At 26.3% G+C, this 17,930-nt stretch overlaps 1 protein-coding gene across 3 annotated transcripts; it reads left to right on the forward strand.

The window, feature by feature from the left end:
* Positions 1–760: 760 nt before the first annotated feature.
* On the forward strand, positions 761–5,614 carry LOC110725352 (WAT1-related protein At1g21890-like). 3 transcript variants are annotated; one of them, XM_021904850.1, is made up of 7 exons: positions 761–1,136; positions 1,242–1,304; positions 1,701–1,817; positions 3,001–3,253; positions 3,365–3,523; positions 3,630–3,781; positions 5,203–5,614. In XM_021904850.1, the coding sequence occupies exons 1-7, from the start codon at positions 937–939 to the stop codon at positions 5,258–5,260; spliced, it is 1,002 nt and encodes a 333-aa protein (XP_021760542.1). In that variant the 5' UTR covers positions 761–936; the 3' UTR covers positions 5,261–5,614. The 3 variants fall into 3 exon arrangements, with proteins under 3 accessions (XP_021760542.1, XP_021760543.1, XP_021760541.1); XM_021904851.1 differs by having other exon boundaries at positions 5,236–5,614; XM_021904849.1 differs by lacking the exon at positions 5,203–5,614 and adding an exon at positions 4,367–4,897 and having other exon boundaries at positions 762–1,136.
* The last annotated feature ends 12,316 nt before the right edge of the window (positions 5,615–17,930 follow it).

Genomic DNA, 17,930 nt, shown 5'->3' on the forward strand with positions numbered 1-17,930 from the left:
AAATTGTATTTATATTAAGAATTTATTTTGTAATTAGTTAGTTAACTACTCCATAGAGTTCATACTATATTTTCTACCATAATTTCTTGAGGTTTATGTTGATATTTAAATCCCACACTTGAATTATATATTATAAAAATTTGTTATTCTGTTAGAATATTAAGGTTTTTCGGTTGTTAACTTATAAATTATTTAAGTAGTTTGATAATTTGATTGTAAAATTAAATATGGTAATTGATTCATGACATGTCAAATTATTCACCTAATTCAAACTAGTCTAAGACAACATGAAAACAACTTGATCTTCGAAAATTCCTATTAGAAAGAATGAAATCTCAAGGAAATCATCATTGTTTTCGACTACTTAACTATTTACATCATTACGTATCAAGTATTTAACAACCCGAACTTCGGATATTTAATTATATTTGTGTCAATTTTTTTTTCCTAACATTTTTGCCACATCATGCGGTTTCTTCCATTTGTTCCCCTGGTTTGAAATTTCTGGCTCCGTCACTGCTTGCAAACATTACATGTATAAAAGACTACTTAGTAGTTTTTAATGTAGGGAAATGATTAATGAAATACTCGTAGTATTCTGAAATAGGAAAATGAATACGGATAAGGGAATCTAAAATCTGAAATGAGATTAATTGAATATGCATGCATAATGCATTAAGGCACATGCATACGTGTATTGGGGATTCACATCCCACCAAGTGAGTCTACTTTTCTCGTGTATAAGAAGGGTCATTTCTACATTTGGTGCTCCTCATCCCCTGCTTACTTGTCTTGCTTCTCTCTTACTTACTACAAGCTACTAAGAGAGAATCCTAAACCAGTTAGCTTATTAGTTAGAGCTTAAGAATACATACATATTGATTGAGGAAGAAAAAAAAAAGTAAAGAGAGGGATTTTTGTTGGCAATATTACAAAATGGGAATCAAGTCAATCTCCGCAAGTATAGCAAAGATCAAGGCATACTTGGCTATAATTTCACTACAATTTGGGTATTCTGGGATGTACATAGTAACCGCGGTTTGTTTGAAACATGGGATGAACCATTTCATCCTCTCTGTCTACCGTCATGTTTTTGCCACCCTTGCCATTGCTCCTTTTGCCCTCATTTTTGAAAGGTACCTACAAAGCGGCCTTTCTCTAAATACATATACGAGTATAGTTTATTTCCTTTTTACCATCATTTTTTTTTATTAACTAATTATGTGTTTTAATTTGTGCAGGAAAACTAGGCCCAAGATGACCCTCTCAATCTTTCTCAAGATAATGTTGCTCGCTTTTCTCGAGTATAGCTCTCTAAATTCACTAGCTAGCTAGTTAGCTTTCCCCATAGAATTTTCAATTGATATCAATATTTTAACTATCTATATACCAAGTGTATTCGATTCCTATCTTTAACAACTAATCATCAAAAACAAGAAATCTTTTTAAAGTTCACTATATTATACTTCTATCGTATCAAATTAGCTGACACTTTTTTTCTTAATCATGTTTGTCAATGCAAAATTTGAATCAAATATATCTTTAATCATGCAATTGTAAAAATATTAACAATTGGTGAATTTTAATTAACCACATATTGAAACAAATAAGATCCCACATGATAGTATTTTTTTTATATCTATAATTGTTTTTTTTAATAGATTAATTAACATTCAATACATATTATTTACAAATTTCAGGCCTGTGCTAGATCAAAATCTATACTATGTGGGATTGAAAGATACATCGGCTACACTTACATCAGCCAGTGTCAACATCCTCCCGGCAATTACCTTCATCATGGCAACAATTTTCAGGTACGGAGTACTTGACAACTAATGAAGCAATTCATATATAATGACTTTTCTGACGAATATTTGAAAGAAAAATAGTAGTGGAATAATTCGTTTTATGAGACTCCCTATCTAACAAGTTATACGCATCAAAAGTAATTTAGTAAAAGTTGCTCTTTTTTAATTCAAAACTCTAAGTTGGATATTGATATGTTTATTATATCACATAACTGCATACAACTATAGTACTATACAAGTAAGATTTAAGTTGTACGTGACAATGTTTGATATCACAAACTACATAGGATTGAATAAAAAAAAAAAATTGAAAAAAAATGTTCCCTTTATTTTCTTTTATTTGTAACACTTCACTTTGAGGAAGAGATATAGGTAAAGTATACATACACGTAATACCTAACTCTTCTTTATTCTTTGTATTAAATTATAAAATAAAGTGATAGTTTAGCTAAATTAAGCAACTCTTAAAAAAACGTGTCAAGGTCAAAGGTTGTGTTGCAAATAAAAGAAAAGTTGAAAACGGATGAAAAAAGTTTTCAATAGTACTAACACATGGATTAAATAGCTTATTTGCAATGGGTTGCATATTTTCATTAATGTCTTTAGTGCGTGTGATGTGGTTTCAACAAATTGACTTTTAGTATCAACAATTTTATCGGGGGACACTTTAATTAGCTTTATAAACAACCATGAAATGACAAAACCTCTAACCCATCTCTCTAAGCGTAAAGGTCTTTGTATGTTCAATCATGGCAAAAGAAATATAAAATTATTTCATTAAACTAGATATTGTCACTAATTCAAGAACATATCATGTGATAACATGAATCTATTACTTACTCGGTCCCTATTTTTTTTGCCCTATTGTCAAAGTTTGGGTTAAAATTTAAAAAGTTTGACCATAAATTCTCATAATTCTATAAGAGGTGATATAGTCATGTAAAATCTTATTTGATTCGTTTTATTGTATTACGTATATTTTATTAATGTCAACTTTTTATAATTTTTTACATGTGTGAAAATAGAGATATAAATTATTTAACACATGTTAGACCGTGAAAATCAAATGGAAAAAAAAAAGGGAAAGAGGGAGTATGTATTTGCTAAAATCTATAATGATTTTGTCATAATCCACCCAACTCACACTACAAAGGTTAAAATAATTAAATGTGGAATGACATGATTATAGGCTGGAGAAAGTTGACATAAGGAAGATACCAAGCCAAGCCAAGATCATAGGAACCATAGTGACTGTATCAGGGGCAATGGTAATGACTCTTTACAGAGGACCAATTATCAATCTTTTTGGAAGACACGGAATTGACAACCTTCACTCCGCCACTGCTGTTGCTGCTGCTACTCCATCAACTCAACATTGGATTATTGGCACCATATGCGTCCTTAGCAGCTGCTTGGGATGGGCTGCTTTCTTCATCCTCCAAGTAAGGTCCCTGAGAACTAATTGCGCCGTAGATATTTGTTTACCAAATATGATTAATCTTTAATTATTTATTAATTTTGGTGGCCTTGGTGGTCGGGTTACAAAAATACAGTCATTTACTCTGAAGGAGTACCCGTCACAACTATCTTTGACAGCATGGATATGCTTCATGGGATCATTAGAAGGAGCAGTCGTATCGCTTGTCATGGTAAGGGACATGAAAGCTTGGGCACTTGGTTGGGACTCCAGACTTCTTGCCTCTGTTTACACGGTAATCTATTATATTACTCTATTAGTTTGATGAATATTCATTTTATAGGAAAACTTGATGGTAATAATTTAAATTAAAACCGGTATATGATCGATCAATAATGCAGGGAGTAATATGCTCAGGGATTGCTTATTATGTGCAAGGAGTTGTTAACAAGGAAAGAGGACCCGTTTTTGTGACAGTATTCAGCCCTCTTTGCATGATCATCACCGCTGCTTTAGGATCCATTATCTTGCATGAGATACTTCATTTAGGCAGGTAATGTCAAATTAAATGACTTCATTTACTTTACTCATCAAATTAAAGCACATAAAGCTATTTATGGACCCACCACTTTTAAATTTTAGAAAAAACTAGAATTAAGTAATGCTTACTTGGAAACCTAGCTTAGCTCATTAAAAATAAAGCTAAAGCCCACTATAGATAGAGCTAGATTGCTATGGAACAATGACATTGCCCAATAACAAAATAATAGAGCAAAAGAAACTTCAAGCCAAATAAACTTCCTCCCTTTCTAAAACACGTTGGGCCACAAAAGGTATTTGGTAACATTAACTACTTTTTTATTTTTTACGCCTACCGTTTTTTTATATTTATGACCTTATAATGAAAATTGATTTCATGATTATGCACCGTACGCATAAATGAAAATGGAGCAGTATCATAGGATCTTTGATTGCATGTGTTTGCGTGATTTCTAAGTAATTTCAAATACTATATCTGTTAATTGTTATCAGCAACTTTGAATTTTTTTTTTATCTCATGAATAATGCCTTAAAGTTACAGATAACAATTAACAGAGATGGTAATAATGTTAAAGCTAATAAAAAAAAATTGGTGCAGCATCATAGGAGCTTTGATCATAGTCATAGGTCTGTACACGGTGGTATGGGGGAAAAGCAAGGATATCCGAACATCTGATGAGAAAGGCAAGACGCTACCCGAATTGCCCATTGTCACCGACACTGCCACCACCAACGCCACCAAATCTATTGACATTACTACCCTTACTTCTGACGATCAAACCAATCAATCAGAAATCCCGATGACCAAGAAGATCTCCTCATCACAAGAAGTCGCGTAACTAACACCATCTCTGACGAAGCCCCCTAAAGTTATTAAACAGGAAACAAAAAATGGATGTTTGCTGGTTAATATGTATAATTTGGATTATTAGACAAAATCCTTATAGCAATTAATCTAAATTTTTGAGATAATAGGGGACTATCATGAAGAGAAATGATTAGCTTACCATATATTGTTGGATTGAAAGAATATTAATCCTTTTTATTTTTTTGGTCATCTTGTTGCTAATCAATTTGATTTTTTTAATCTCGCTAAATAGAGCACTTGTTATCACACAATTACACTCAATGCTAATACTCGTACGTCAATGGCGGATCCAGGAATTTAGGTATGGGAGTACGGAATTAGACTTGTTAAAAAAATTTATAAAACACAAAATTTGCCATTCTAGAATTTTTAATTATTAATTCCACACTCTTACTCTTTTTCGTCATTGCATGTATTCGACCTCTAAATTTGTCTATGATTGAACAAAACAAATAAACCAATCATATAAATTATAATTGTAAGCTAACGACTATACATATACACTAAAAGATACTTGTAATATATATCTGTATTTAGTATAACTAATTGTTATGGTCAAAATTAAGGCACGACCTGACACTCGACATGTCGCACGACAGCGAAAGGCGACTAACGACTCTGTAACTAACTCAGCGAAAGATAAGGAATTGATCAAGGCCCACGATAACACTACACCAGCAATCTGCTCGGTAAGAGTAATTCCAAGCATCAACTAGATAAATCCACAGCGAAGGGATAAGTCCAAGACTTAGTCAAATAACGACCTTCCTACATTTTAGGGGAGTTGTTACCAGCTTTCAACGGCCCTCTAGCTAGGGTTTAATACGCATAATTAGGATTATAAATAGCATAGCCTTTGTACTTAGTAGCTACACAATTCATACGCATTTTTCTCTCAATTCTAAGCTCTCATACTCATTGTACTCAAAGTTGTTCATAGTGAAACGGTGGTCCTGCACCCACCCCCAATTTTTCCTACATTTGGATTTTCTGCGTCACCAAAATACCTTGTTCTTTATTTGCTTTAACTTTAAGTTTGTTCGTTTTTCATCGTTCATCCTCTAGCCGTCGAACGTCCCAACCTTAGGTCGCCCTTAGGCGAAATTTGGCATAAACACTAATCACATACAGTCACTTTGATACATTTCTATAATCTAACCTACTAGTATATTACTTTAAGGATATGTATACGGTAGTACAAGAAAATTTACAATAAAAATTCCTAATTTTTTTTTTTTTTTTTTGTCCAAAGAATTAATATAAATTTGTGTGAAAAAAATGCAAAGTACAAAGAAAATTATTACAGCATATAGGATTTCTTTAAAAGAAAATTTAAAAAAAAAAAGTTGCTAAATAAAATCAAAAGTGCACATCTAAGAGACCAGGTGATCCGGAATTGGTCCTTGATCAAGAGTTCGTGCAAGGCAATGAGTCAAGTGGTCCAAGTGGTCCAAACACACGTTCAAGGGTCCAAAAGAATCAAGTTCCTATTGTCCATGGGCTGTTCATTCAAGGGTCCAAACTTGACCATGTTTCACGCATGGGTTTCAACATATCCTCATCTTTGTACAAGTCATGCGTGACTTGGATGGATGAGTAAGCATGGAATTAATTTGCCTTGGATGCCTTAGATATTTTCATGAGCATTGGGGGAGGAATATTCCTTGTTCCTTTATGATTTGAAGGCAGCCAAGACGAGGAAAATAAAGAGGGGGTTACACACGTTAAGTAAGCATTCAAGTGGGTTTTTATTCACTTGTTTGGGCGCCATTCATGGAGTATAACCTCCTTAGTTTAATTGCTTTTTATTACTACTTATTTGCATGTTTTATTTTCAGTTTATAGTAGTAATTAGCTTAGTTTAAGTTGTTGTAATAAAAGTTGTAACTGTTAGCCGTTACAAGGGAGAAAGCTGGGCGCATCTACATCGAGTTCCCCAAGGAACTGATTAAGGAACTCGTTAAGGAACAACATCAATTATTAGTCTTCGATGTATGACGGTTTGCATGGAACTGTTACATTGAGGGACTGCTCATTGCGGTGACTGTTGAGTTCCCTTTTGCTGGCGACTTTTAAGTTCCTTTTATTAAATTAGCTAAGTCAGTTAATTAATGTAACCACTTCCTTAGTCTATAAAAGGAAGTCTAGTCTAGCTTTTGTAAGCAGATTATTATGAATGAAATATTTACCTTTGAAATATACTTCGTGTTATTTTTAATTTTAACTTGTGGATTCAAATTACTTGAACTCATGGACTCGAGTTTGTGAGCTTAACTCGGAGTGTTCGGGGTTAGCTTGTCTTATGGTTAGTAGAGTGAGTGTTCAACTCTAACCATACCTATCCTTGATTAGTATTGCGAGTATTCCTTGCCAGTCAAACTTTGAGTTCCTCATACTCAAGAACTAGTTCTTGTTCCTTACCCCTGTTCTCACGTAAACACCTAGCCTAAACACTAAACCCATAACCCGAAACACCTAACCCTACTTTAGATTCCGCATCACCAGGTATTCTAAATACAAATCTCATTTTTTAATCAACAATTGATGACCTAAAACTGCGTCAAATACAAAATATTTCGAACTTATTTACAAAAAAAGAAGAGTTCATGTCAAGCTACGTCACCATATGCATCAGCAATCCTTTCAAGCTAAAGAAAGCTGATACAAGAGCTATTTCTTCTTAGTTAGAAATTACATTTAAAAGGCCGAGGCAGGATCTGCAGTTAAAGGTGGATAACAGGCCGGGCCATGCCTGGCGGACCAACCATGGCGGCGTGTCGTGCCTCCATTTCCACCAGGCCACGTGCCCAGCCCACGTGCCTGGCACGTTCTTCAGAGTTTTTAATTTTTTTTTTATATATTTTTTTAAAAACAATACATTATTTTTTTACAATTAACTAATTAAGTTTACTTCTTATTATTATAAATTAATTAATTAAGTTTATTATCATTTTATTATTATACTTGTTATTACTTGTTAATAATTAATTAAGTTTATAATTTATTTATTTATTTATTATACTTGTTATTATAATTTATTATTTTTATACTTGTTATTACTTCTTATTATTATAATTTATATTTATTATTTTTTTAATAATTTTCAGACAAAATTACAAAAGTTAATATTTATTTATTTTTACTAATATAATGAATTTGTTAAATATAAATAAATTGTAAATATGATATTTTTTTCCGTTATTTAAAATCTTTGATGTGAAATGATAAATTTTTAATAATTTAAATCCTAAATCATTATTCATTGTTTTACCATATCTTTTATTTCGATAGAATCACCAACCTCGTCCACAACCAACCTACTACATCAATGGATAAATTGAACCGTAAAATATTAGCCGAACTGAAATTGATATAAATTAAATCTTTACATTTATATAAAATAAATCAATATATTTACCGATAAATGAAAAATTGTTTCGATATAAAATCAAATGTATGCATTGGAATTTTTTCATAATCTCCAAAAATAACCAAAGCCATCTGTATATTAAGTATACAACATCTAATTGTATGCCATTATATAAACAAATAATCGTTAAGTATCCTAAATAAATACAATGTAACTAATAATTACAAATATAAATTTAAACATAAGATTTTAAAAATTACCCGGACATTGATGACCTAAAACTAACACAAAATTTGCTTGATGGGGTTTTGTATTGATACGAAATTTTATTTGTGTCGTATGATGTGTTAAATCTGTATGTAAAAAAACATTTAGTAAATATAACATAAACATATAATCGTTGAGTATCCCAAATTAATACAATGTAAGTAATAATTAGAAATACTAATTTAAACATAGGATTTTAAAAATTAAGCTAAAAATTAACCGGGGTTTTTTTATTGATACGAAATTTTGTTTGTGTCGTATGATGTGTCAATTTATAATGGTAGGTATCACAAATTTAATTTAATTATAATTAACGAAAAATTTGTCTTTCTTATCATAAATACTATCAAAATTTATCTTATAGTGATAGGTATCAAATTTTATTATAAGCATTTATCATTTAAATTTTTTTTTAGTATATTTTTTTTTAATTTCTTATAATCGTAGTATTGAATTAATAAATTTACCGTTTCCTATATTTTTACTTTATTTTTTTTCATTAAAATAAATTAATTCATGGATTATAATCTACGTGATATTAAAATTTTAGATATATCAAATCTAATTCGTTACTTTTATCTAGGTGGCGACATAATTTTTTAATTCAAAAATAAAATACAAATCTTTCTTCTTATTGGTCGAAATAAGTATATTTCTTACGTGGCGCTCCGAATGCTCTCCAAAATTGCCTACTAATTTGCATGTATACCTAAAACTAACACAAAATTTTTAGTTATGGTTTTTAGTCTTTTATTTCAATACTTTAGTAACTATTGGTTGATTATAATCCAAAATATTGTGCAATTCCAAAACACAAAATTTCATTATATGTATACCTAAAACTAACACAAAATTACTAACATGGGGTATTCTATTGATACGAAATTTTATTTGTGTCGTATGATGTGTTAGATCTGCATGTAAAAAAACATTTAGTAAATAAAACATAAACATATTATCGTTGAGTATCCCAAGTTAATACAATGTAAGTAATAATTAGAAATACTAATTTAAACATAGGATTTTAAAAATTAAGCTAAAAATTACACGACCATTGATGACTAAAAATTAACACAAAATTACTAACACAAAATTCGCTTGATGGGGTTTTTTATTGATACGAAATTTTGATCGTGTCATATGATGTGTCAGTTTATAATGGTAGATATCACAAATTTTAATTTAATTATAATTAACGAACAATTTGTATTTCTTATCATAAATACTATCAAAATTTATCTTATATGATAGGTTTCAAACTTTATTATAAGCGTTTATCATTTAAATATTTTTTAGTATATGTTTTTTTTGGATTTCTTATACTCGTAGTATTGAATTAATAAATTTATCTTTTTCTATATTTTTACTTTATTTTTTTTCTTTAAAATAATTTAATTCGTGGATTATAATCTACGTGGCATTAAAATTTTAGATATATCGAATCTAATTCGTTACTTTAATCTAGGTGGCGATGCACGGTTTTTTTTCATACATAAATCTCAAGAAAAGATAATTTCCTAAAGACTCTAAGTTTATATATATATATATATATATATATATATATATATATATATATAATTATTTGATTTATTTTACTATTTAATAATTTTAGACGAAAAAATCACATAATAATTTAATTAAAGTGTTATTGCCTATTACAAAATTATAATTTTTTATAAATGTAATTTATTATGCGACTTTATTTATTGTTGTTTTGTATTTTATTCGTTGTTGTTAGTTATATGACAACTGAATTTAATAATATGAATAAATTGTAAATATGATATTTTATCGATTACATATTAGGTTAAAACCTTTAATGTGAAAAGATATTTTTTTTTTGAATAATTTACATCCTAAATCATTATTAGTTGTATTTTAAAAAATAGAAATAAAAAAAAATAATAAAAACATGTATACTATTTATCTTTAATTTCAATAGAATCACCTACTTCGTTCACACCCATATTTCTTCCATCCATAAAAGTGGATAAATAAAACATGTTAGCAAAAAAAAAATTATATAAAATTAACCGTTATAGTCTTATAAAATAAATCAATATATTTACCAGGAAGTAAAAAATTGTTGTGAAATTGATCTAAAAATTTTAATTGTACAAAGTCAAATTTATGCATTGGAATTTTTTCATCGTCCTTAATCGCCCGAACAATAGTATTTTGGAAAATTGAATCATTATTTTGTTGTCACTGACAATGCATGCAATATTGCTTCTTATTTGTAACGAATGAAAAGTATTTAATTGAGTAAACTTTTCTTTGAATTAATTATGGACAATTTGTACAAAGTTGGCTTTAATTGAGGTATGGACGTAATCAAAATTAAGTTATTTTGATGACTTGATTAAGCTACCTAAATCACAAGAAATTTGTTTTAATCATAAAATGAATTAATATAAACTACAAAGGTTTATAAAAAAAATTTAATAAATGTAAACAATTTATAAAGATATAATACCTTCTCATCCAATAGGACCATCAGGCGAGAAACTCCTACTTTGATTTTTCAATCATTTTGCTCGAATCTAATTCTCTGATTAAATCAGATCTGCGTGTAAAAACAAAATTCGATAAACAAAACATAAATATATAATCGTTAAGTATTCCTATTGAACACAATGTAAGCAATAATCACAAATATACATTTAAATATGGATTTTAAAAATTAAGCTAAGAATTACTCAGCCATTGATGACTAAAACTGACACAAAATTCACTTGATTTGGTTTTGTATTGATACGAAATTTTGTTGGTGTTGTAGGAAGCGTCAATTTATAATGGTATGCATCACAAATTTTAATTTATTTATTATTAAAAAATAATTTTATTTCTTATCATAAACACTATCAAGATTTATCTTAGATATATAAATCCTATATCTAAAGATGATTTTTTTAAAAGATAATTTTTAGTTTTTTAAATAAATTAAATTCTAATAAATCAATATTCGTTGTTTTAACTTACGTGGCAAAATTTTTAAATCTCATTCGTCACTTTTGTTTAGGTGGCAAACGAATTTTTTAATTCCAAAATAAAATAGAAATCTAATTTTTAATTGGTCGAAAATATACCTTTGCTTATGTGGCACGCCGAATGCTATTTGTTTTTGTTTTTTGTCTGAAATTATTAAATTGTAAAATAAATCAAATAATTATAAAAAAATTTTAAAAAAAACTTAGAGTATATAGGAATATATCTTTTCTTGAGATATCTGTATGAAAAATCGTGCGTCGCACGGGGCTTTCACTTCAATTAACCAATAAATCAGAGCAACAGAATAATTGTTGACATATTTTAACCAATTTTAGTTTGAGTTTAACATTCGATTACTCTGACAAATGCGGTTTACTGACACTAAACAATCCACCATGGACCAATTTCATGAAAAAAAAGTAAAAATATAGGAAGGTCGTGCGATGCACGATCTTTTATACATAAATCTCATGAAAAGATTATTTTCTTAATTTAACCCTATAATTTTTTTTTATTATTTTGCTTGTTAGAAAACGAATAATTTGTTTTATTTTATGCAACTTATAATGTGACTTTAATTTACAAATATAAGTTATATGAAAATTATAAGTATGATAGATATTAGAATGAAATCATAATCTTGTTCATATTTTTTTAACCTATGATTTGTTTATAACGAAAACACATTGTTCCACTGTACATATATAGTTATAGAATCACTATTATTCTTTCACAAACAATAACTTAGACCACCATTATTCTTTTACTCCGTATCAACTTTATACTATGAAAAATTAATAAAATAAACCCAAAACTACAGGGTTAAAATTAAGACGGTGGGAGTAATAGTAAAAGATACGACTTTATAAATTTTTAAATAGTTAAATGAAATATATATATACTACCAAGAGTGTTGCATTATTAAAATTAATCTAATTGAATAAAATTAAATCTTTATAATGAAATTTCATTATCATATGTCCTTAATAATAGAGTTATATGTATACACTACTACAATGATTTTTACAATAATAATATCGATATTCTACCAGAAACTATAATACACAAAATTTCATACGATAAGTAACATAATTAGATTAGGTAAAATAAAACAAAACATACATCTTATAAAATAATGAATAACAATCAATTTATTTTGTTTATCATCAGAAAGCCTTGATATACTTACATTATTTCCAATATTTTTCGTTAATCAACGAATTAGACCTGAAAAAAATTCACACCATGAAAAAGTGTAGATAAATAATATTCACATGTTTGTGTTTTTTGTATAGTATATATATATTGTCTATTTACAATTGAAAAAAAAAAACAAAATTATATTTTTGAGAGGATGTATACAAATTTTTAATATCATCCTATCTTATACATTTGTGGAGTAGCAAATAAATCTCTTATAAAATTTTTTATCTAATCATGAAATGGGTTGCTAGATAAGATAAAAATTGAACATTATTGTGTGTGTGTGTGTGTGTTTTTTTTTTTTTTTTTTTTTTTTTTTTTTTGTGAAGAATATTGATAAAGACTGAATGTTATTATTATTATTATTATTATTTTGAAGAATATTGATTTTTTTGTAAAAAAATTTGAAGAATATTAGTTAATTATTAATAATTTATATTTCTTTTAAAATGTTTTTTTTAAAAAAATTGATTGAACGTCTTCTTAAAAACATAATGAAAATATATTTTCCTTTTTCAAATATTTAATTTTAAAGTGTTTGTATATAATAATTGTATAATTTATAGTTTTTTTATTTAATATAAATCCTAATATCAAAAGATCATCTTTTAAAAAAGATAATTTTTAGTTTTAAAATAATTTAAATCTTAATAAATATTTATTCGTTGTTTTTATCTACGTGGCAAATTTTTTAAATTTCATTCGTCACTTTTACTAATATTAATAATTTAAATCTTAATACATCATTATTCGTCGTTTTTACCTACGTGTCGATTTTTTAATTAATATGTAATAGGCATAATTTTTAACCAGTGCATTGCACGATTTTTCATACATATATCTCAAGAAAAGATATTTCATATATACTCTAAGTTTTTTTTTTTTATAATTATTTGATTTATTTTACAATTTAATAATTTTAGACAAAAAAAACAAATAATAATTTAATTAAAATGATATTGCCAATTACAAAAGTATAATTTTTTTAATGTAATTTATCATGCGACTTAATTTATTGTTGTTTTGTATTTTATTCGTTGTTTTTAGTTATATGACAATAATATGTATCTTTCAAAAAAAATGTAAATATGATATTTCATTGATTACATATTAGGATAAAATCTTTAATGTGAAAAGATAATAATTTTTATTTTAAAAATAATTTAACTCCTAAATCATTATTCGTTGTCTTTTTACACTTGAAATTAAACTCTCAAATCTATTTATCATTTTTTTTAAATTTTTAGACATAAAATGTTTAAAGAAGGTAAAGAAGGTAAAATCCTAATATCCCACGGTTTCTTATACATAAAATCTCATAAAAATAATTTTTGTAATTAGATCATACTCATAATATTTTTGAACATTAAAAATAATAGTTATTAGATGTAATATTTCGATGTAAAAAAATTTGTATTAAAAAAAATTTCGATAGGATCACCAACTTTATTCACACCGATATCTCCTCCATCTAATAAAAGTGGATAAATAGAACATGTTATCAAAAATAAAATTTATATAAAATTAATCTTTATAGTCTTATAAAATAAATTAAAATATTTACCAGAAAGTGAATAATTGTTGTGAAGTTAATCTAAAAATTGTAATTATACAAATTAAATCTATGCATTGGAATTTTATTGTATTGAACAATAGTATTTTGGAAAATTGAATCATTATTTTATTGTCACTGACAATGCGTGCGATATTGCTTCTTATTTATAACAATTGAAAAGTATCTAATGGATTAATTGATAAAAACTAAAAGGTTCATTAAAAGATTAAATATATGTAAACGATTTATAAAAATATAATACCTCTTCATCCAATAGGATCATCAGGCGAGAAACTCGTACTTTGATATTCCAAAGATTTTTTCTCGAATATAATTCTCTGATTAAATTAGATCTGCATGTAAAAACAAAATTCAGTAAACAAAACATAAACATATAATCATTAAATATCCCAAATAAACACAATTTAAGCAATAATCACAAATATATATTTAAACATGGGTTTTAAAAATTAGGCTAAGAATTACCTAGCCACTGATGACCTAATAAAACTGACACAAAATTAATGACACAAAATTTGCTTGCTTTGATTTTGTATTGGTACGAAATTTTGTTGGTGTCGTATGACGTGTCAATTAATAATGGTAGGTATCACAAATTTTAAGTTAATTATAATTAAGGAATAATTTTTTATTTCTTATCATAAAAACTATCAAAATTTATCTTATAATAGTAGGTATACAATATTAGATGGAAGCCCGTGTGATGCACGATTTTCTATAAATTAATCTCATGAAAAAATTATTTTCTGAATTTAACCCTATAATTTTTTTTATTATTTTGCTTGTTAGAAAACGAATAATTTATTTTATTTTTATGCAACTTATAATGCGACCTTAATTTACTTAATATTAGTTAAATGAAAATTATAAGTATGATAAATATTAGAATAAAATCATAATCCTATTCGTATTTTTTTAACCTATGATTCGTTTGTACAACGAAAACACGTTGTTGCACTATACATATATAGTTATAAAATTACTATTTTTCTTTCACAAACAATAACTTAGACCACCATTATTCTTTTACTCCGTATCAACTTTATACAATAAAAAATTAATAAAGTAAACCCAAAACTACAGGGTTAAAATAAAGACGGTGGGAGTAATAGTAAAAAATATGACTTTATAAATTTTTAAATAGTTAAATGAAATCTATATATACTACCAAGAGTGTTGCATTACTAAAATTATTCTAATTGAATAAAATTAAATCTTTATAATGAAATTTCATTATCATATATCTTAATAATAGAGTTATATGTATACACTACTACAATGATTTTTACAATAATAATTAGATATTCTACCGGAAACTATAATACACAAAAAATAAAAACTATCAGAGACATCTCTTACAATCTTTAATTTTTTTTTCCCTACTATTGTAACATTATAGTTGACTTAGGGTCTGTTCTGATTTACTGAACTGAGCTGAGATGAACTGAACTGAATATTTTATGAGAGAGGGAAATTAGGAATTGAACTGAACTGAACTGAGAATAAGCTGAAGAGAATAGACCCTTACTTTTCCAATAATTTATTTCAATTGGCGCATGGACATAATCCCTTCAAATACAGAATAATTAATATTAAGTTACAATTAAGTTGTTTAACAAAATTTAATACAATAATTAACATAATTAGATTAGGTAAAATAAAACAAAACATACATCTTATTAAATAATGAATAACAATCAATTTATTTTGCTTACCATCAGAAAGCCTTGATATACTTACATTATTTCCAATATTTTTTGTTAATTAACGAATTAGACCTGAAAAAAATTCACAGCATGAAAAAGTGTAGATAAATAATATTCACATGTTTGTGGTTTTTGTATAGTATATATATATATATATATATATATATATATATATATATATATATATATATATATATTGTCAATTTTCAATTGAAAAAAAAAATCAATATTATATTTTTGAGAGGATGTATACAAATCTTTAATATCATCCTATCTTATATATTTGTGGAGTAGCAAATAAATCTCTTATAATAATTTTCATGAAATAGGTTGCTAGATAAGATAAAAATTGAACATTATTGGTTTTTTTTTTTTTTTAAGAATATTGACAAAGACTGAACGTTATTGTTATTTTTTTTTGAAGAATATTAATTTTTTTGAAAAAAATTGAAGAATATTAGTTAATTATTAATAATTTATATTTCTTTTAAATTTAAAAAAAAAAAATTGATTGAACGTTTTCTTAAAAACAAAATGAACATATATTTTCCTTTTTCAAATATTTAATTTTAAAGTGTTTGTATATAATAATTGTATAATTTATAGTTTTTTTTTAATTTAAATCCTAATATCAAAAGATCATATTTTAAAAAAAGATAATTTTTAGTTTTAAAATAATTTAAATAATAATCATTATTCGTCATTTTTACCTACGTGGATAAAATTTTAAATTTCATTCGTCACTTTTGCTTATGTAGCGAGTGAATTTTTTAATTCTAAAATAAAATACAAATCAAAAGTTTAATTGGTTGAAATAATACCGTGCGATGCACGAATTGCCATACATATATCTCAAGAAAAGATATTTTCCTATATACTCTAAGGTTTTTTTTTTATAATTATTTGGTTTATTTTACAATTTAATAATTTCCGACAAAAAAAAACAAATAATAATTTAATTAAAATGATATTTCCAATTACAAAAGTATATATATATATTTTTTAAGTAATTTATAATGCCACTTAATTTATTGTTGTTTTGTATTTTATTCGTTGTTGTTGGTTATATGACAATAATATGATATCTTTAAAAAAAAATGTAAATATGATATTTCATTGATTACATATTAGCATAAAATCTTTAATGTGAAAAGATAATAATTTTTTATTTTAAAAATAATTTAAATCCTAAATCGTTATTCGTAGAACAAAATCAAAATTAAAAATAAAATTATAATAATCAATTTTGAAAAAAAATTGTAGAGCAAAGTTGACTTTAATTGAGGGAACGTAATCACCCTGTAATTAAAAATAAAAAATTAAGTTAATTTTATAACTTAATTAAGCTACCTAAATCACAAAAAATTTGTTTTAATCATAAAATTAATTGATAAAAGCTAAAAGGTTCATTAAAAGATTTAATAAATGTAAACGATTTATATAGATATAATACCTTCTCATCCAATAAGATTATCAAGCGAGAAACTCGTACTTTGATATTCTAAAGACTTTTGCTCGAATCTAATTTTTTGATTAAATTAGATCTGCATGTAAAAACAAAATTCAGTAAACAAAACATAAACATATAATCATTAAGTATCCCAAATAAACACAATTTAATCAATAATCACAAATATACATTTACACATGGGTTTTAAAAATTAGGCTAAGAATTACTCAGCCATTGATGACTAATAAACTGACACAAATTAATGACACAAAATTTGCTTGGTTTGGTTTTGTATTGATACGAAATTTTGTTGGTATGATATGATACATCAATTTATAATGGTAAATATCACAAATTTTAATTTAATTATAATTAAGGAATAATTTTTTTTCTTATCATAAACACTATCAAAATTTATCTTATATATAATAGTAGGTATATAAATCCTATATCTAAAGATGATTAGTTAAAAAGATAACTTTTAGTTTTTTTAAATAAATTAATTCCTAATAAATCAATATTCGTTGTTTTTATTTACGTGGCAAAACTCTTAAATCTCATTCGTCACTTTTACTTAGATGACAAACGAATTTTTTAATTCTAAAATAAACTAGAAATCTAATTTTTAATTGGTCGAAATAATGCCTTTGCTTAAATGGCGCGCCGAATGCTCTTAAAAAATGCCTACTTTATTTATATATATTAGATTAGATTATATGTATAATTTATTA

The sequence above is a fragment of the Chenopodium quinoa genome, unplaced genomic scaffold, assembly GCF_001683475.1.
Source record: "Chenopodium quinoa cultivar QQ74 unplaced genomic scaffold, ASM168347v1, whole genome shotgun sequence".
NCBI lineage: Eukaryota > Viridiplantae > Streptophyta > Magnoliopsida > Caryophyllales > Amaranthaceae > Chenopodium > Chenopodium quinoa.

What these genes read in the sequence shown, in the direction of transcription:
- LOC110725352 (XM_021904849.1), top strand. Translation starts at nt 937, where the DNA reads ATGGGAATCAAGTCAATCTCCGCAAGTATAGCAAAGATCAAGGCATAC. An exon ending in ATGTTGCTCGCTTTTCTCGA is followed by an intron (nt 1,305 to 1,700) that starts GTATAGCTCTCT and finishes TACAAATTTCAG; the next exon opens with GCCTGTGCTAGATCAAAATC. An exon ending in ATCATGGCAACAATTTTCAG is followed by an intron (nt 1,818 to 3,000) that starts GTACGGAGTACT and finishes ACATGATTATAG; the next exon opens with GCTGGAGAAAGTTGACATAA.